Source organism: Condylura cristata, unplaced genomic scaffold (assembly GCF_000260355.1).
Source record: "Condylura cristata isolate star-nosed mole 26May11 unplaced genomic scaffold, ConCri1.0 scaffold00034, whole genome shotgun sequence".
Taxonomy (NCBI): domain Eukaryota; kingdom Metazoa; phylum Chordata; class Mammalia; order Eulipotyphla; family Talpidae; genus Condylura; species Condylura cristata.
The window spans coordinates 15,500,684-15,521,882 of record NW_004567135.1 but is presented as its reverse complement, the minus strand read 5'-3'; the positions used below and the strand labels follow the sequence as shown (position 1 = coordinate 15,521,882).

Sequence of the window (21,199 nt, the reverse complement as noted above, 5' to 3'; positions counted from 1 at the left end):
CCTCCCGGGCAGGCGGGAATCGAACTCATGCAGAAGCGGCTTTAGCTTCTCAGTGCTGTGCTTTAACCCCCGGCGCCACCAGGGAGGGCCCCAGACCTCTTTTTGGACAAAATGAGAGTGTCGAGTTGGTTAGTCCATGGAAGGACCACCAGTGCTGGCATCCCATGTCTAGGATACTTACTCTGTACCCTGGAGAAAGAGAGGTCTGACTTAACAGTGCCTTCTCTTTCACACAGCAGCAGAGACCTGCACTCAGGCTGAATGACTCAGCGTGTGCTTGTTGGGGAAGGACCTGCCGACATCCCTCCCGCTGACCCCTCAGAGTCTGAGGGGACCACGGAGCAATTGTTCAGTTCTGCCTGTATTTACTACACAGGAAGTACAAACAGATGAACGAAAAAGATTCCAGGACAACTCCAATAATTGTTCTGACACAAACAGCCCAAACAGAAAACACATGTGATTTCCCCTCCGCCTCACCAGTCTGGCATTCAGAGTCAGGCTCACAGAGGAGGGCCGGGCCTCTGCAGGCAGGAACTGGAGGCAGAGGCTTCCCCTGCTGCTGGCTGAGAAAGAAGAGGGGCACGAGGAATGCCGGTCAGTGGCTGGGGCCTGGATCGGTGTCTCTCGAGCCGGGCGGCTCGGTGCAAGCTCACCGCCTCTCACCCTCGCCGCAGCGGGCGTCGGGATGCACGCCAAATACAGCAGCACCAGGGACATGCTGGAATCCGACGGGGACACCACGATGAGCCTGTACTCTCACGCCTCTACGGCGACCCAGCGGCCAGAGCGTGGGCACACAGGTACTCAGAGCCCTTGAGAACTGTGTGAGATGACCTGCGTCTCCTGGGAATAGACAAAACGCAGGGAAGAGTTAGAAAGGCGAGAAAGGACTCAGGACTCGCAGTAATGCTCAAGTGTACGTTTTGCAGCAGGTGCGCCACATACGGGACGTCTCCAGATACTGAAATCTATTCTCAGTGTAGAAGCAGAGGTTTGCTTTTCTGAAGTCCTTCCATCGCTGGCATAGCGGTTGGCAGTTGAAAGTGGGCTGTTTTTACCACGGAGGGCCACCCACAGGGAGGGGGGAAGGCAGGTAGGAATCAGATGCAGGGTACTGTCTTCTTGCTAGTACGTGGGACTTTTAAGGAAGGGTTCGAGCGGATACATTAGCCCTGTATTTCGTCCACTAATTTTGGCTTCTTGAAGCCCTGAGGACTTGCAGAGTCCAGTCAAAGCCAGGGGTTTGGTTTCACCAACTGTGAACTGAGGGGGATGAAAGCAAATGTTTTCTGAGTTCCCTTCAGCTCTGAGATCCTGATTTGCTGATCTAACTAGTGGCCTCAGATGCAATTATACCCTATGCCAGTCCTTGTGTTTCTGTTGATTGCAAGAATTTTATTAAGATGACTGAATAAATGTTTTAAAATATTTCATTTTAGTTCCATTTAGCTTCTACCTTATAATTTTATTTCCAACTATTCACCTCCTGGCATTGTAATTTTTTTTTTTTTCTTCAGTGCCTAGAAGAGGTAATTCACACACATAGAGAAAGAAATTATTCCCTGGGTGACTTAGTCCATCTAAGCCAGATATGTGACTTGAGTTGGGGAAAAGACATCATACTGTGATATAAATCAGACGAGATTCTGACACCAAGTATGTCCTTACCAACTAGCTGTATGATACTTGACAAGTTACTTAAGTATTGTGAGGCCTCCAACTTTTAGAAAATAGGGGGAATACTCAGTATATTTTTGCTTTTTGTATGTGGGGCATTGTTTAAAATACTTTACACTATTAATTCATATCAACTTGGAAGTAATGTTAAACGGAAGTACAAACCTCTCTTTTTTGTAATCAGAACATTATATATTTTAGTTTTATTTTTTATGGATTAACTTTATTGCATATATGTACAAAGGAAAAACAATAAATACTTAACAGGTCAATTGACATATCTACGAACATGACTTATCTATTAATTCCAGTGTCTGAAATCTCTCTATTACATACTACATATTTTACTATATATATTTATTTTCTAGTAAATACTACTATTTTGCATTCTTATTAATTTTTTGGCAATCTGTCTCCGCTCAAGTATGTTCTGGGTTGTTCTCCTGGCTCCCACCTCTCTTCTCCCTCTCCATACACCTCCTCCTCCCCACAACTCTCCTCCTTCTGCATCCTCTTGGATGCCTTAGATCTATGTCCACTTTCAAGGGAATAAAACCTCTCTTATAAGATGGCGATGAGCACTGAAGCTGATGTAAGACCTTGCATATCATATTAAACAATGTTCTACTTGGGAAGCTATTAGGAAAAAGTGGGGAATTCCAGCCCCCTTGATTCCAGCAAAATGGTGAAGTCTCAGTTTCAGTAGCTGCCTGCGTGTGTAACTGGAGATATGTTTGCTTCCAAAATATCTTGTGACGAGTCAGCTATTAAGGCTGTAGTCTTACATGGTGTATACATAAACTTCACTTTCCCCTTTGATGAGAGCCAGCAATTCTCACCAGGGTTAAAGACCAGCATAACCAGGAACAGGCTGTACAAGTACATGCTGCTGAGACTGGAGGGTGGGGAGACGGTGGAACAGGATAAAGTAGCAACTGAAACTTCTGGCAACCTTTCTGTAAGAAAAGGAATTTGAACAAGTAGGAGTGGAGGTTAAAAGAAGCATCTTGGAGACAAACATCTGAAAATAGTTATCTTCCCTTCAGTGTAAGGTCTCCTGTTTTCATCTTTGGATAATGCAGATTTTTAGAGGAATGTCTCTATAGAAGCCTAGTTCTTTCTTAGGAAAATAAATCTGGTATAATTTTACTGTTAAAAATAACAGAACGGGCCCTCCCTGGTGGCGCAGCGGGTTAAAACACTGCACGAAGAAGCTTAAGCCACTTCCGCTGCATGAGTTCGATCCCTGCCTGCCCCGGAGGAGATCCACATGGCGTGGCAGACCTCTCCTGACCCGCACGCTGCTCCCCTCAGCAGTGTACTTCGTTGATCTGCCTGTTCTGCTCCCCACTGTCTCTGGTGAAGCCTCTCGCCACCCCTTCACCTCTGGCCTGTACCCCAGTTCTGTATGAATAAATAAATAATAAAAAAATTGCCAAATGCAGTATCATAAAAGTTTAATTCTTTAAAAAGTAAACAATAATAACAGAGCAAAAATCATGCTGAGAATATTGGCCATACATGTCTGTACAATTTGACCTAATGTAGCACAGTTGTGGCAGAAAATGATTATTTTTTAATTTAGAAACAATAAAAAAACTGACATTCATTCTCTTTTAAGACTTCAATTCTAATCAGTATAAAAACTATGTCTATGTTAATAAATGTCAAACAATTTAGAATATAGAAATTGAAGATGAAGGCAATCGCCTGATATCACCTTTCTACACCTTTGTGCTCAGAGCCACACTCTGTTCGGGGTGTCACAAAGTCTGAGGGCATACTGCCAAATATGGTATGGCCCTTTTTATCAGGATACTTCGAGTCTAATATAATTGTGTTTTTTTTAAAAAAAAAAGATTTACTAATTTATGCATACAAGAACTGGAGTATAGGCCTGAGATGTGGGGGCTGAGAGGATCCACCAGAGACAGAGTGGGGAGTAGAAAAGGTAGGTTGAGGGGAGCAGTGTCCAGGTCAAGAGAGGTCTGCTACACCATGTGGGTCACCTTCTTGGCCAGGGATGGAACTCCTGCTGCAGTAGCTGCAGATAACTTCATAGTGCTGTGCTTTAACCCTTTGCGCCACCAGAGCAGGCCCTCATGTAATTGTTAACAAGCGATGTATGTAGTACTGTTTCATGGTGGAAGCAGCTGTGCGCTACAATGGAGAGTTTGGGCATTTCAACTGGGTAGGAGTAGAGGAGGTTGAGAAAGTTTAGAGAAACAGAATGATGACTGAGATGATATGAAGATGCTCCACATGATATAGGATCATGATTGGGGCATATTTAAGGGGCACGACAAGCAGACGGATATGTGAGAATAGTCACAGTGGCTTTTAACAACTTTGTGTTTTCAGACAGTGATAAGTCATGTTATGATGAAGGGATAGAGCTTGACAAGAGATAAGTCTGCTAGTTGAGAATCTCCTGTGTTTAATTGGGCCATTTTGATTCTATTCTATCTTGATTCTGCTCAGTAGGTAAAATGAGGTCAAGGAAGCATTTAAACAATAACATGATCGAATTTGTGTTAGTGGAAGATCATTTGGGCCACAATGAGGAAGACAGATTGAAAGGGTGTGAAACTAGGTGAAAATTATACCCAGATTTGGCTCTAGTCTACGCGTGAGATTAGGAGATCTGAGCTGAAATAGTAAGGGGATGAGGAGGCATCAGAGATGAAGAGGTTTGTAAGGGCAGAATTTAAAGACTTGGTGATTGGTGGACTGTCGAGGACAAGGAAAAGGAGAGCATGAGTGGACAGTTGTCCTCGGGCGTTGTGTGGAGGGCCTGCCATTTACTAAGATCAAAAGAACAAGGGGAATGGGAAAGAACATGAATTGCATTTGAGTTTGAGGTGATGTAAGAGAAGGAACCTGAAGTTGCAGCTGCCCAAAGGTATCTACATGTGCAGCCTGTGGGTTGGGGGAAGGATTCTGCACTGCACGTTTACAGGGCAATTATTGGTGTCCATGTAAGAGTTAAATGTAAGAATGAGTGAAGTGGCTGAGGAGGAGATGAAATGAAACAAAAGAACAGAGAAGTGTGGCAAGGGGGCTCCAGAAAGAGCTACAAAGATTGAAAGGTGAAATAGGGCCAGGAGGAGGAGGCATCTAGAAAACCAAGCTAAAGAAATGCACATATCACTGCTAATGAACAATGAATTTCTTTTTTTTTTTTAAAGATTTATTTATGCACACAGAATTGGGGTACAGGCCAGAGGTGCAGGGGTGGTGAGAGGATTCACCAGAGACAGAGTGGGGAGCAGAACAGGCGGACTGAATTAGTACACCGCTGAGGGGAGCAGCAGGCCAGTCAGGAGAGGTCTGAGCCATGTGGGTCAGCTCCGGGGCAAGGAATCAAATTTGCACTGAAGCAGCTGGGGCTAGCTTGCAGTGTTGTTCTTTAACCCAGTGCACCTCCAGGGTCAGCCCTGAACAGTTAATTTCTAAAATAGAAAAGCAATACATGTTTTAGAGAATCCAAGTGAGAAGCTGGATAAAAATGGACTGTTTAATAATAAGGTGGAAAATAGATTGCTGGTAAGGAAAGGAATTAATAGTTTAAAAGGAAAATAAACAATTTAAGTCATTTTTTTCTTCTCTCTTCTTTTGAGGAGACTAGTTGCAAAAAGAAAAGATAAAGAACATGAGTTACTATGGGGTTGAGTGCTTTTTAACTATTCTTGAAGTGTCGGAGTAAGCGCTTAATTGTAGTTTGAAAGCAGTATCCAGAGGACAATTTACAGGAATAGTAAGGCTGGAGGGCAAGAATGGATTAACTGATAGTTCAAAATTCCTGCTGGAGACTAAGTGCAATCCTATCAACACAATACAGAAGCTTACTTGGCTGAAAAAAAAAAATCCTTGGGGTCCTCCCTGGTGGTGCAGTGGGTTAAAGCACAGCACTAAGAAGCTAAAGCCACTTCAGCATGAGTCCGATTGCCGCCCCGGAGGTGGCCCACACGGCGTGGCAGACCTCTCCTGACCTGCCCGCTGCTCCCCTCAGCAGTGTACTTCTTCAGTCTGCCTGTTCTGCTCCCCACACTGTCTGGTGAAGCCTCTCACCACCCCTGCACTTCTGGCTAGTACCCCAGTTCTGTATGCATAAATAAATCTTAAAAAAAAAAATCCTTGAATGATAAATTCAGGTTCCACTTTCCCCTTTCCACTTTCACATCAATCATAATGTTCTTGAGTTTCCCCTAACTTTTTGGCTTCCTCCACTGTAGCATAAATCTTTACTGCAGAGTCGCGGCATAAATCACTGACAGTGGATTCCATGTGTTAAATGCACACTCAGGGCTACTGAGCATGACGAGGCAGACACGGAGGAGAATGGTTTTAGGCACTTAGAGAAGGGAAAGGAATAATTCAAATCAACACAAGAAAATATTATATGGTATTATTGACTACGTGTCAGAAATCAGATGGACATAGGAATAAAAATGTTACTGTGTTTATTCATCTGCATAGTTTTGAACAAAGTGACATTGAATCTGGCTCTATAAAGTGGAGACCAAGTTTTCCAGGCAGATGACAGGGGCTTTGGGGAGGCCTTTCCCAAAGCGAGGACCACATGTGGACAGATCAGAGCAAAACAGTTAAGACCCAGCCTGGTGCACAGGTAAGCGATGCAGGCTCTGTAACCTTTTGTGGTGTAGATATAAGAAGAGGATCCAGGAAAGTGGTATTTTCTCTACGTATACTTCATTATTCCTGCGGATGTTTATCTCATTCCTTGGTCTGTACACACCTTTTTCATGCCTCAGGAGACAGTTCTCCAAAAAGCAAAATCACAGGAAAACCAAGCCAAACTGAAGCCCCTCCCAGGCAGCTCATTTTTCTTACTTTAGGGCAGGGGTAGTCCCTAGGGAAAGACCTCATTACAATCAGGGGCACTTGGAATAAAATTCAGAAACATTAAACTCATAGTTAGAAAGAAAAATAACTAGGGGGGAAATCGTGTCAAAGAGAAAGGAACCTGAAATGTTTAATTCTGTAGTCTGTTCATCCTGGAAGCCTGGTATCCTTGGGACTGGCTCTGCCCACTGGGGTAACTCCCAGGGGCTCTGGTTGCCTGGATCTTTCTATAAAATAGCAGGGGACTGTGAGGAGGAATGAGGGATGGAGAAGGAAAGAAAGGTGTGAGGGGAAAGCAGGGGACTGTGAGGAGGAATGAGGGATGGAGAAGGAAAGAAAGGTGTGAGGGGAAAGTGAGGGGGAGGCAGAAGGGGAGAGAAGGATCTGCGCTATGCTGTCTGCCCTATGCTGACAGAAATATTGCTGGAAAGTCCATAGATGTTTAAAAATAGACCTGTAAAGTTTAGTTTTAGATAACCCTCTGTGCCGCTAAATATCACATCTTTTTCGGTAATATTCACTGGTCATAATTCCATCCTTCCTTCGTTCAAATATATTCCGTGCTTACGTGGCAGGCACACTATTTTCATTGTGGGGGTTATGTTCATGAGCAAAATAGACAAGATCACTGCTCTAGTGGCATGGATTGCTCAGGGGAAGGACACAGACAAAAACAAAATCTTTGAAAATGTTACTCCAATAATCTTATTTTTAAAAAATGCTGAAGTGGGGGCCCTCCCTGGTGGTGCAACGGGTTAAAACACAGCACTAAAGAAGCTAAAGCCACTTCAGCATGAGTTCGATCCCCACCCCGGAGGTGATCCACATGGCGCTGCAGACCTCTCCTGACCCGCCCTGCTCCCCTCAGCAATGTACTTCAGCTATCTGCCTGTTCTGCTCCCCACTCTGTCTCTGGTGAAGCCTCTCACCACCCCTACACCTCTGGCTAGTACCCCAGTTCTGTATGCATATATAAATCTTTTTAAAAAATGCTGAAGGGAAGGACCTGCTGAAGTTGACTCAAGGACTACCCAGGACGTGCCATTTCAGCTGACAGTGGGCAGGGAGGAAATTTATCCACCTGCAGGAACTGACGGGCACAGGCAGAGCTGACTCAAAGGTCACCCCTCACCAAAGATAAACAGAAACCACCGGAGAACACTTGATTGTGGGGAGGGTAGTTCTTTTGCCAGGAGATTCTGGGTTCTTTGCCTGCCACATGCAGGAAGCTGAAAAAGCAGAGAATAGGAATTGAATCTTTAATACACGCTTTTATTAGGTTAGGGCAATAATAATATTTTATTTATTCATTCATTAGACCGGCCTAATAATAATCTGAGAAAGGCCGCAGCATGATCCAAAGAAGAAGTTCTGCCGCTTCTAACTGGCGATTTTATAGTGAATTAAACAAAGACCCTTCATTACCAGTGATGGGAGTTTCACGCCAACTGGTTAACAACTTCTGGGAGTTTTATGGAGTCTCCCTGGTAGCTCGCTCTCCTCTGGAAGCACTCAGTATGACAGATAGGGTGTCCTTCACTCTTCCTGACACCTCATGTGAAGTTAATTCAGAGCAAACAGGTCACAGGTCAAACATTGGGGTGGGAAGGGGGAGGCAGAATCGCCAGGCAGGATGCCCCATTCACCCAGGCCCTAGCCCCTGGCCTCTCAGGTCATCAAGGGATAAGTCCACTAAGTTGGGTCAAGATGAAAAATATTTGTAGAATGTTAGACTAAGTGTGGTAAAGTTAATGGGAGTTTTTAAGGTAGGAAGAAGCAAAATCAAATATATAATTTTTTGAAAAGCAATTTCTTTGGATAAAACACTTAAATTTTTTAAAATTTTATTCTTAACATTGAATTTTATCCTTAATGTAAATCAAATCATTGACAATTTTATGTAGGAAATAATTATCAAGAGCAAAAAATTGACTTCTAAAAATGGATCAATTTCACAATTTTTCTTTAAAGATTTGTTTATTTATGCATATAGAACTGGGGTACAGGCCAGACGTGCAGGGGTGGTGAGAGGATTCACCAGAGACAGAGTGGGGAACAGAACAGGCTAATAGCCAAAATACACTGCTGAGCGGAGCAGGAGGCAGGTCAGGAGAGGTCTGCTGCGCCATGTGGATTATCTTCGGGGCAGGGATGGAACTCATGCTGACATGGCTTTAGCTTCTTAGTGCTGTGACTTAACCCGCTGCACCACCAGGGAAGGCCCTGAGCCACGATTTTAACTTACTTTCCATCACATGTTGTTTCAGAGGATAATCATCCATCCTACTTCCCATTTTGTACCTTCTTTGTCACTTCCCATCTCCCACTTGGGAGGAATGTCAAGCACGGACCTCTGTGCCTAGAATATATCACGCAGAGGACTTTACAAGGAAGGAAATGGATTTATGTGTTTTTAGTCTTTCTGTTTTAGAATCCCCTTAGGTTCCCATTAAACTGGAATTCACAGGTCACAAAAGGTTTGAAAATTATTTGAGCATTTTGCTCAGTTTCTAGATGCTTCCTGTACCTGGCAGAGTGACCGGGTTCACCTTGGCAGATCTGACAGGTCACCTAGATTGATAGATGCACTTTATCTAGGTGATGAGTTTGCTAATGACTCAGCAGAACCTCCCCAATTACTCACAGCATGGCCAACAGGATGCTGGCTACAGCTTTTTTTTTTTTTTTTTTTTTTTTTTTAATTAGAACTGGTGCAGAGTTGAGATAGCATAGATCCATCCTTGAGAAATTGATGACCATGTTTCTTTATCATCTGTTTTTGAAGAGACAGAAATCAAAGGCACTCACAAAATCCTTACCAAAAAGTGACTGTCAACCAAGAAATTCCCAAAAAGAAACAGCAGAATGATCATTTCTCATTATTGCTAACAGCTTTGCTTTTTAGAAAAACTTTGTACCAGAAAGTAGGGTGTGGTGGGGAAGGGTTGAGAGGCATCCCTTTGCCAAAAGTAACCAATCAATTCCCACTCTTCTCGGATGAGGTGAAAGATGACTTCTTGTTATGACATTTTTATGAGTCTTTTATAACATGGACTGCCACAAAAATAAGGCGTACAAATAAATCACAACTTGATTCAGGGCAAAGTGGGGGGAGAAAGGGTGTTAGAATGGATGGGCCTGAGAAAGACGAACTGTGCTGGGTGAGACTTGGCCCTGACCCCATCCTGATCCCCATGGTGATGTTTCTGAGGAAGAGGGAGGTTATCTGTCCCCTGATTACCATTGTCCTGCATAACGTGTTCCTTCCCAGAAACAGCTCCTTTTATGGGGTGCTGACATAGTTCCAAGAGGAAGAAGCAACCAAACCCTGCCTTTTTTTTTTTTTTTATTGTTGTTCTCTGCAGAGCCCAGGCCTCCCTCTTCAGCTTGGCGTCCAGCGGCTCTGGCCTTGTTGACCTTGTGCTTGGTGCTACTGACTGGCCTGGCCATCCTGGGGTTTGTGTGTAAGTCTATGCTCTGACCTGGGGGAGGATCCTGGTTCCAAGGTTTGTCTAGGATAAGAAACACTTGCTATGGATTCTTTTTTCTAGCTTTTATCCTGGAACCTGTGGATAATTCAGTGTGTTTGATTCTGATGCACCTATTTAAATGATGAATCCTGGAAGAAACATCAAAATTGATAGATTTTAACATTCTGTTTGAGATAAGAATTTTTTTATGTCAATTTTAGAATCAGCACTTCTTAGCGAAAGCGCACTTCAGCCGTTTTCTTTTTCACAGAAGTGTTACATCTGCAGTGGTTTTTGCTTAGTATATCTGACTGAGTTGGATATCATAGAGGGAAAAGATTTCATTTATATTCTTATATTCTACCTTCTCAGTAGAAAAACAGGCCAGGTCCTAAATCACTGGGATTTTTTTTTTTTTTTGAAAGCCCAGGAAGTTACAGAATCATTTTGCAAAACTTGCGTAAAGCACATGAGGAAAAATACCTATGCCAAAGTCTCAGCTTCGCTTTGAAGCAGGCAAGCTAACTTCTCTTGGGGTGCAAAAGAAATCATCCCATCCCCCTGTGCGTTAAAGTGTCATCAAGACGGCATCAAACAGGTTAGCAGAATGTAAACAGTCAATTTAATGACAAACGCATGAAGAACTTATATGACTGGAAATTCTAAAGAATAAAGGAGGAGACTAGAAATATTTGCCCTGCATTTGAGAACCTGGGGCTTCAAGGACAGAGGGAGAGACTTCACCTGACAGACAAGGCGGTGACCTCATCTTTACCATGAGAAGAAGGACAAGCTTTTTGGAGAGAACATGTTTACTGACAAGCCTGGACGAGTTTCCCAAAATGCCCTCTTCTAGGTCATCAATTCAGAAAAGGACAAGCATTTAAGGCAAAATGATCTCTCTGATTATAAAAGGTGGAGGTGAAGGACGTAGGCAAGAGCAGCAGCTTCTCCTGGAACCTCACTGCTCTCAACCCCAAAACAATCTGTATTCTGAAATGATGGTAAAAGACCTCCTGAAATGCACAGTCTGGATTGGCCCAAATTCGTTTCCAAACGAAGGTGTAAGAAGCCTCTCTGACCCTTTGGGGGAGAGTGACCCCACTGTTGATTGGGTAGAGATCCTATAGTCTTCTCCCTTAATACTGAAAAAGGGGTTCAAGGTAAAAGGTCACAAGGTCACACAGAGTAGATGTTAACCTTCATAAACTAGATTTTTATAGAAAATTTTATTTTGTGATCTTCACTTTTAAAGTATATATATATATATGTATGTATGTATGAATGTATGTATGTATGTGCATATATACACACATTCCTTAGTATTTCTACCCTAACCTCAAAAAACTGTTACTTCATTTTCATATAACTATTGTTTAGTAATCACAACTTTTTGGTATATAAGGCAATTCTCATGAACCACATGGATTTCTCTTTTAGATTTAGAAACCTGTTGTTTAAACCCAAGTTTTGAAATTTTTTAGCTAACTGATATTACAGAAGTTAATTGTCCTCACTGAGAACAATTGAAAATATGTATAAATACAAACATAAAAATGATATTATGACTATTTCAATGACAGAAGATAACAAAATATGGTACACCATCAATACTTAACAGAATGATCATTAGATAAATGGATGTATGGCTTTAGGTTGAGAAATAGTTTGGTAGATACACAAAAATTAACATTAAGTAAATACAGTTAAGGAGTTTATTTTTGCCATTAGAAACTTCATGATTCCACATTTTCAGCTCAGGAAACAGACTTATAGAAATTAATTTGTTCAAGGCAAAACAAGTTATTATTATGTACTAGATTCTAAACCTGAATATAAGCATATGAGATCGCAGACCTATTTTGTCTTCACCATGTGCAAAAATACAAATAGAAATAAAAATGAAAAATTAAGCTGTTTAGTCTGATTTGGTAACTCGGGTTAGTTTTTCAGTTCTACCAGCTCTCCAACACTCAGAAAAACAGCATTTCTCAAAAGGAAGAAAGATTGGGGAATCTCTCCAGACAGCTGCAATCCCTGCAAGTCCAGAACAGGAAGCTTGCAGAAACACTGCAACATGTAGCCGAAAAACTGTGTCGCGAGCTCTACAACAAAACTGGAGGTAAGTGAGTCCTCTCTACAGAGCTCTCCTTTGCCTCAGGACAATGCCAATATAGGGCTGGCTTCCCATCAGTATACCAGAGAATTCTATGACTAAATTGTCTGTCTGGAAAACTTTGTGGCTTGTGTATCCAGATTATCACAAGAAAGCAGGGTCAATATCAAGAATTTCTTGAGGGCCTCCCTGGTGGCCTAGGAGTTAAGTCTTAGCGTTATTGCTGCCATTGCCTGAGTTTGATCCCTGACCAGGGGTTAACCCACTTCTTGTACAGCAGGTGTCTGTCTCACCTGTTGCTTCCCTAGCAGTGTATTTCAGTCAATCTGCATTTCTGCTCCCCACTCTGTCCCTGGTGAATCCTCTCACCCCGCTCCCCATACCTCTAACCTATATTCCAGTTTGTCGATGCAAAAGTAAATGTAAAAAAAAATTAAAAAAGGAATTTCTTGAGATTCAGGTATTTTAAACAATAAAAACAATTAACTTTGAATATCAAAATAATAGTGCTGATCAATAAAATGCGAGGTTAATGACCTTTTTACTTGGCACACAGATGCCTAGAAGTAGCATACACTTCAAAATTTCTTTACAGATCTAGCCCCATTAAGCATAACTACAGATATCAAATTTTAAAAATCACATAGGTATCATGTTAAGATGCAGGTAAACTGAATCAAATTCCAGTTATTTCCATGTCATATGACTTGTCTGCATACCAAAAATCTGCATTTGATAAGGATCACCAATGATGCCAATGCCAGGTGAAGATAAACCATGATTCAAGCTCTGAGACAAGACTAGAAGAAGCACTTCAATACTATGTTGTCCCATTGTTGTATTTTTGTTTGGGCAACTCTACCCAAGACAGCTTTCTGTTCTGTTCTTTACATCATGCATACATAGGAAGCAACACACATTTCCAAGTCTCCACTTTTAATTCATCTGTTAGGGACTCTAAAGTAGGTTGACATCTTGTTATCTTCCATACAGGCCCCACTTCCCACCATGCCCAGCCGTACTGGTTGCATGGTTACCCCAAAAATAACATCAGTAAATACCCTCCTACTTCTCGAAGGGATTCCTTCCCACAAGACTCATAAATCTCCTTGCTCACAAGTTTCAGTCTTTCTTTTTTTGGTAAATTTTGCTGAAAAGTAACTGACAAACCTAGTTGCATACATTCACTGAGTACAATATGATTTCATGAATATATATATTGTGAAATTATTGCCAAGATCAAGGTAATAAACATCTGCCATGACACATGATGAACTCCTCCTTTTCTTCTGATTGTCCTTATTTTCTTCTATATAACTGTAACTTCCTACATTGGGTCCATGTCATCCAAAGATAATACAATTTTTTTCTGAAACTAGTTGTCTCTGAAATTTACATCTAGCTGTATAAAAATAGATGAGAACTTATACAAATAAATTGGGTTTTGTGATTTGGCTTCTCTTTTGAGAAAGGTGACAAGGCATTACAAAGTCTTAAACCTAAGTACCTGTTGACATGAGGCTTTAAAGCTTCACTCTGTAAATATGTTGAAGAGGGAACAATAGAAACAGAAATCATGTAAGAAATGGTTGTTGCAGTAATCAGGATAGAGATGATGCAACCTTAAAATAGGACGTTATAAGTGGAGTTAAATGTGCAATGGGAAAAAATGAGGTGTGAGAAAAATAAAGGAGTCCATGATGGCTCCAGAGATTTTGGGCAAAGCTTCTAGAGGCACAGAGGTGGATCAAATGAAAGGGAGAAGAAGGAACCAAGGGAGGCTTGTTGGGGCATGATGAATTTGAACTAGAATTCAGATGTTCAGATGGAGAGCTGAGTAAGCAGTTGGCTACTTTAGAATCTGCTCTGGGCTAAAGATATAAAATGAATTAAAAAATAAAACCTCCTCAATTTTCACTTAGTTAAACCTTCATTTTAACTTACGACATATTTCAGATACACAGAAAAATACAAACAGTAATATACTTACTTGTGTCTTGACCACTCATATTTCGGCATGTTAATACTTTGACAATGGATTTTTTTTTTTTAAAGAAAGTCATTTATTATGGATACAATTGTGTTACCTTCCCACTATACCCACCAGGGGCCTGGTTTCTGATCCCTAGCTCTCAGAGGCCCAAGGTCATGTGGCCACTTAATTCATTGCTGTTAAAGCCATAACTCTTAGTTCCTATATTTATAACAATTACTTGGACAGTCTGTCTCATCCTTGTCTATGCACTTACTTCTCTTCCCTTGACATCCATCTTCACTCTGATGCAAATAGATTTGCCATTCCAATCCATGCATAACTTAATAGTTATGCAATTTTTCCTAAAATTTTACTTACTTACATTTAGAATGAACTATTGGCATATGTTACCTTTTAATAACCTTTTCAGAGGTATGTAAGAGGATTTTGAGACAAAAAATTATGAATTGTTTCATAAATACAATGCATAATGAGTTTCTGAACAAATGAAAAGTTCTTTATGAAACTGAATTTCTTTCCATATGCTAAATTACATGGATAAGAAGCAGGGAAGTTCTAATCATTCATCACTACACTCCAATGTCCATAAAAGTGGGTAGTATCTGATTCAATTTCTAACATATAGTATCTGATTCAATTTCTAACATATATGTAGCACCAATTATAATTCCTGGCATATGGTAGTTGTCCAGTAGATATTTGTAGTTACCACTGCTGAGACAATTAAATAGCTACAAGAAACAGAATCAATTACTTCTTGGGTAGTCAAATATGATATAAATTTTAAGAGAGGACAAACTGAAGACTTGCATAAAATATAACTTATTAGGGCCCTCCCTGGTGGTGCAGGGATTAAAGCACAACACTGAGAAGCTAAAGTCACTTCCGCGTGAGTTCGATCCCTGCCTGCCCCGGGGGTGACCCACATGGCGCAGCAGACCTCTCCTGACCTTCCCACCTGCTGCTCCCCTCAGCAGTGTACTTCATCAGTTGGCCTATTCTGCTCCCCACTCTGTCTCTGGTGAATCCTCTCACTGCTCCTGCACCTCTGACCTGCACCCCAGTTCTGTATGTACAAATAAATAAATCTTTAAAAAAAAATTAAAAAAAAATAACTCATTAAAATTGGTTTCTTTCCAAGAACACAAATGCAGCCCTTGCCCAGATTCATGGAAATGGCATGGGGACAAATGCTACCAATTCTCTAAAGAGAGCAAGAGTTGGCAAGGTTGTGAATATTTCTGTTTCGCTGAGAACTCGACCATGCTGAAGATAAATACGCAAGAAGCGCTGGTAAGGTTCTGAAGCTTGGTCACAGTCCTCTCACAAAGAGGTCTTTCCAACAGCTATACAAGAATATTCGGAACAGTCAAGTCTCCCACTAATTACAATCAAGACTTTAGTGTCCTGTTGCTTTGCAGGGGCGCCTAGATATATAGAGTTCTATTCTCCATAAATACTAACCCCATAGAAATGTGAGAAAAACTCCTCAAACACACCATCACTCAGGAATCAAATGAAGATTATCTTCATTTCTTACCTCTTTTGGATCAGGCAAGAAAGGAACCATCTGGTTGCAATATCAGAAAGAAGAAAATGGCGCACCCTGCTATTTCACTGTAAAAGTGACAAAAGTTAACATTTAATTAAATTGTTATTATATCTACAAATATATATCTGACCTTCTAGAAATGTACAATCTAACATAGATCAGTCAAGGCAAATATGAAAACATAAATAAAACTATAAATCTCATGTATTGTATAAGTACATACAAGTACAGTACACTATTAATGTGTTCCTCTTTCTCTTGCATCTATTATTCTTCAAGCAATATGACCAGTGTTTCTTTATTATTGTGTTAGTAGAGGTTTTGGCACAGCATAGATTATCAGCAAAAGATTAATTGAAATAGAAGCTCACTTAACTATGAAAATTCTTAACCTCCTTCTAGTTACATCTTAATTTCTACCTACTCGCAGAATTCGTGATGAACAGTTGAACAGTCTTTATAGTTACCGTCATCTACTAAAAAAGTATCTTTTCATCTTTTCCTAAAGACTCAATTTACAGAAAAGGAGGCTTTTTTTTTTTGACTATGAAAATGTATCCTAGCATAAGTCCTGCTCAATGCTCTTGCTGTGTTTCCTCTAATTCTTGAGGGCTCGGGTTTATAACTGAGCTACACTATATTAAGTTGCAGGAAATATTATAAAAGTTACATAACCTCATGTACTTCATATTTACATTTATTTAAAACATCTTCATGTGATTTATTTGCATTCAAATTTTTCCTCTGAAAGTCCAGCTTTCCATTGGAAACAATGTTTTCAAATCTATTTCTTTTGACCTGCCTACTATCTGATGACCAGAGCAATGATTTCATTTGTATTTCCAATAATTTATTATAAGACCAATATATGCCAACAATTAGAGTTGAAAATATACAAATGAGTAAAAACAAGTCGATGTTCTTTAGGAACTCATAGTACAGTGGAAAGTTATAAAAATGGATAAGTACAATAAATCTAATTTCTCTGTTAATGAGGATGAAATTAAGTAGTAGGAAGTAGTTTTTAAATAGGCAGCCAAATGGATTCATTCACAAATAACAACCAGAAAAGCACTCAGGAATTGCAGTCTCACAGTAAAACACACACACACACACACACACACACACACACACACACACTTACCCAGACTGAGAGGAAACTAATATATGTTTTAGAGGAAGGGGCTGTCCTAGACAAAAAGTCCTTTGGAGGAAAATTGAAGTGTGGTGGCTTCTCATTGGCTGGGTCATGGTAATCTCTCATTGGCTGAGCTGTTGCTAGGCAAAAAGGAGTCTCCTCCTTCCAGATTGAGTTCAGGGCTTTGCTCTTCTGGCTGCAGTGTGTGTGTGTGCACTGATTATGTATGTATGAGACTGCTTTTCTAGCCTCCTGACCTCATTTAAGTAAGGTTTCTATACATTCATTTTCACAGATTATTACAAAAAGACACATCGCATATATAATATAGGTGTGTATAATGTACAAAATAAATATGAAAAGTGTCTCTTTTCTTCCTACTTTGGGACAACAGTCATGGTCCCACGTTCTTCTTTTGCCTCTTCGTTGCATTCAAGTACATTCGCATTCTCTTCTCTTTCTCGGTCTGTCTTTTCACAGACAAAGGTTACATCCCTGTTCCTTCACTTTTCCTTCTTATTCATTTTCCAACATTACTTCATATCTCTTTGTCAGTCTGTCTTCCAGATTTTTTTTTGTATCAATCTTTGTGTTTAATATTGTGACTTTAAAAATAATGAGCCATATATAAATCTTATTTGATGTGGTCTCTTTTTAAGTAAATACAATATCTTAAAGTCAAAGTAACAATGCATTCTAAAATAAATTTCGAGTATGTGCAATGTTGCACTTGGTTTCAGAATATCAGTATCTAGTCCATGCTTACCAAGATAAAATAGGTCCTTTAACTGGAACAAATTAGTTAAGCTCAGCAAAAGTGCCTTTCTCTTAGTATATTCATGGATGGAGGCAGAACTCATGTAACTGAGTCAGTTCCATCCATGTAATTGCTTTCATGTAATTGCTTTCACTATTGGCCCGCCTCATTCATCTTTGTGTGTTTGTGTGTTTGTGTAAATGTCTGTGTATATTTATACACACACATGATTCTTTTAAATAATATATCTAGTAATATAAATAACAATATATACACATATATGAATACACACACATATGAAATCAGGGCATTGCTATGCTGGTTGCTGTGACAACTCTAAAGCTAAAGGTTTTCTTATGCACCTTTCACAGGACCTTGCCCTACCTCAGAGCTACTCTGAGTTCTTCTACTCTTACTGGACCGGGCTATCCCGCAATGGCAGTGGCAAAGCCTGGCTGTGGGTGGATGGAGCCCCCTACTCTCCCGAACTGTAAGCCTTCAGAACATTTTATGGGAAAGACATTCAACAGAGAGGTTTTGCTTGATTGACAGACTTCAGCAATTTGGTTCAACAAGCGTTGACCAAATATCGGCTTTGTATTGGATACTCTATTGAAGGAGATCCATCCAAAAGATGGGTAAAACATGGTGCCTGTTCTTGAGTGACTTATGGACCAATGAGAAAAGCAGATACAGAAGGTTAGCTTAATATGTAGGGATAGTTCTCTGTTGGGCTGCTTTCTGAAATGTTGATTTATTGAAGGGCCTGAAGTCTCTCAGCATAATTGCCAGAAAGAGGGTTGGGCAGGGGTGGTGGGGGGCTGAGAGGGGGGAAGAGGGAGGAGAGAATAGAGAGGAGAAAAAGGCGAGCAAGAGAAACTGTTGTACTGTTGACTGTTTAATGTCCCACCACAATCTGTTGTACCTGGAGATAGTATAATCCTTCATATTTCTTGGCTTTCTGTGCAATGAAATGGGGAGCAGCTCCTTAAAAATACAGCCTCTGAGAATACATTTGTTGATGATATAAACAGTAATATTACCACCATTTAGTCTCACGTGAGCATTTAGAAAGGAGTATGCATGGTTATACTTCTTTGAAAGAGGTGAATGTGAATTCACCTCTAAATCTATTTAAAAAAAATAGATGATAACTTAAAATCATGTTTGCCATTCTCAATACACCATGCAGGATTTATTCTCCATGAAGACAGGGCAGGTTCAATGTATCAATGTAATAGTGTTAAATTTTATCCTTAAATACTTGGAGTCCTAGGGAAGGGGCATAAGTTTTCAGTAAACTCATGATAAATTTAGGTTATAATTAGTGTCTTCATTTTTATTATGAATAGCTTTTATTCTTTTGGTTGACCTGCCGGAATTTAAGGGTCCGAAGGGACTTGGTCTTCATCTCTCTAGGAACCTCAATAATTTGGGGATCTTTTCTATAACTTCACCCAGTTAGGTTTCCCCTCTCCACCCACATCCCCCCCATGCTTTTTGTGTGCTTAAATTTTTATTTTAAAAATAATCAGTGACTAATTTAACTTCTTTTCTCCATTTTAAAGGTTTGAGGTTATAATTGATTTCGCCAGCCTGAGAAACAGAGACTGTGTGACCATCCTCAATGGAAAGGCTTTTTCAAAAGACTGCAAAGAGTTGAGGAGATGTGCGTGTGAGCGGGCGGCAGCTATGGTGAAGCTTGAGAGGCTCCGTTAACCCGTCTGAGCCATTCCATGAAGTGCCACACTCAGCGGCTGCAACTACAAACTTAAGCTCCCTTCAGAGAAACTGATGACCGACACATGTCAATCTCTTAGTTGCACCTGTAATGGTTTGACTTCAGTTCCCATTTTCTCACATTTGCTCCATATTTATACAACAACTCAGGAGTCAATGCAAGGGATATTTGAGCCAGTGGGAAATGGGAAAATAATCCGGAAAGGCAAGGTCTGTGATTGCTACAAGACTTTCCATGTTTCCTGTACAGGATCACAATCACTTCTGAGCTTGGATGTCAGCATATAATTCCCAGTCATATGGAAATCTTATTTATGTACCTCCAACCAAACTCAGACACCCAGATTTATAACCCACCTTCTTGGTTTAGAGATAACTTTCTAATGTCCTCCTCAGCATATACTATGACCTCCCTATTTCCATGTCTCCTTTAACATTTGGAGACGTGAGACTCTTACTAAAATAGAGGAAATAAATGTAACAACTTTTGCCTCAATACCCAAGTAGTTCTTGAGAATTCAGCAATCACTCCCCACACTGTGCTAGGAAATACACAACTACTTCTTTTTACTTGCCTCGATGTATACCTTTTCCTTCCCAGAGCCTCAAGAAAGTTCTCATCGTCTATGGTCATTACCTGCTTCCTGTTGAAACAGTCCCCTTTATTGGCATCTGAACTTCTTACAGTGTACTTCCTCGGTGTCAATTTAAGACTGGAGTGGTTGTCTCCTTCGTCTAGGAATCTCTCCCAGAAAAGACATTTTCTCAATTCATCTCCATAGCAGAATTAACATCCCTCATATTCCTCTCAGAAGAAGACAAAAACAAAGTCAGTTTCTTTTCGTCCACTATGTTTAGTTTCCATTTGTATTTTCTTCCATCTGATTTATGTATAGATTTTGCAGGTACTGAATATTTAATAATAATACATATGAATAAATAATGTAAATTATGTGATTTTAGAATGGATTTTTGATTTGGGGGAAAACTTAGCATGGAGATGTGCTTCAAACTATAACAATAAGAATTTTAATTAGTTGAGCCTGAGAGTTTATGACAACTAGTGCTAGTTGTTTATTTCAGAAAAACAAGAAATCGTTGAGAGGCATCTTCAAAGCATCTCTGTTTTTTAATAATTTCCTAAAATAAAATCCTTTGAGACAAGTTTATGTCATCAACACATGGCTAAGGAAGAGTAAACCGATTTGCAATTGGGCAAGTTATCCAATCAGGCTGTGGAGAAGCAAAAGACTGTGACATCCAGGGATAAAGCTGGTGTCTAGACATATCTTTCTCAGAATTCCAAGACGCATAAAGTTAAAAGCAATGGCAAACACCATCAGATTGCTGGAATTCATTGGTTTAGAGACAAATCAATATTAAAGTATGTAAAAATGGGGAGAAAGGACTTAGTGATTCAGTTTTAAAATTAAGGAGCATCAACAGGTCTAAACAGACTAATTTGGAAATATGAATTTATGTACACATTGTCAAAAACCACTGACGTCAGGGCATTGTGGATTTTACTAAATATTTCCCATAATAGGTGCAAATAGTTAATACATGTGGTTAATATAATAAGCACATATGAAATATGAATTAAGCCTTTAGCTAAGCAATTGTTATTTAAGCTTATTATTTTTGCAGAAAGAAAATATCACTACTATGGAAAAAGTCAAATGACTTTGCAGACTAAGTTGTAAAATAGGTGTAACCAGGTATTCCCTAAGCAAGGGTGGGAGTGGCCAGGGAGGTGACTCTAGAAGACTGAGAGAAGGACAGAGAGAGGGGAGAAGACCTGGCTGAGGAGAAGTGGAGACACAGTGGGAAAGACGAGACCAAGAGGAAAGCCCGGAGGAGTCACGTGGAGTGGAAAGACCTGTG

The 21,199-nt window shown here is 40.3% G+C and overlaps 1 protein-coding gene across 1 annotated transcript; it reads left to right on the top strand.

Annotated features, from left to right (window-relative positions):
• Window positions 1–495: 495 nt before the first annotated feature.
• Window positions 496–20,172, top strand: CLEC1A (C-type lectin domain family 1, member A). Its single transcript, XM_012732349.1, has 6 exons — window positions 496–803; window positions 9,912–10,010; window positions 11,962–12,138; window positions 15,270–15,421; window positions 17,947–18,065; window positions 19,144–20,172. The coding sequence occupies exons 1-6, from the start codon at window positions 689–691 to the stop codon at window positions 19,292–19,294; spliced, it is 813 nt and encodes a 270-aa protein (XP_012587803.1). The 5' UTR covers window positions 496–688; the 3' UTR covers window positions 19,295–20,172.
• Window positions 20,173–21,199: the final 1,027 nt, after the last annotated feature.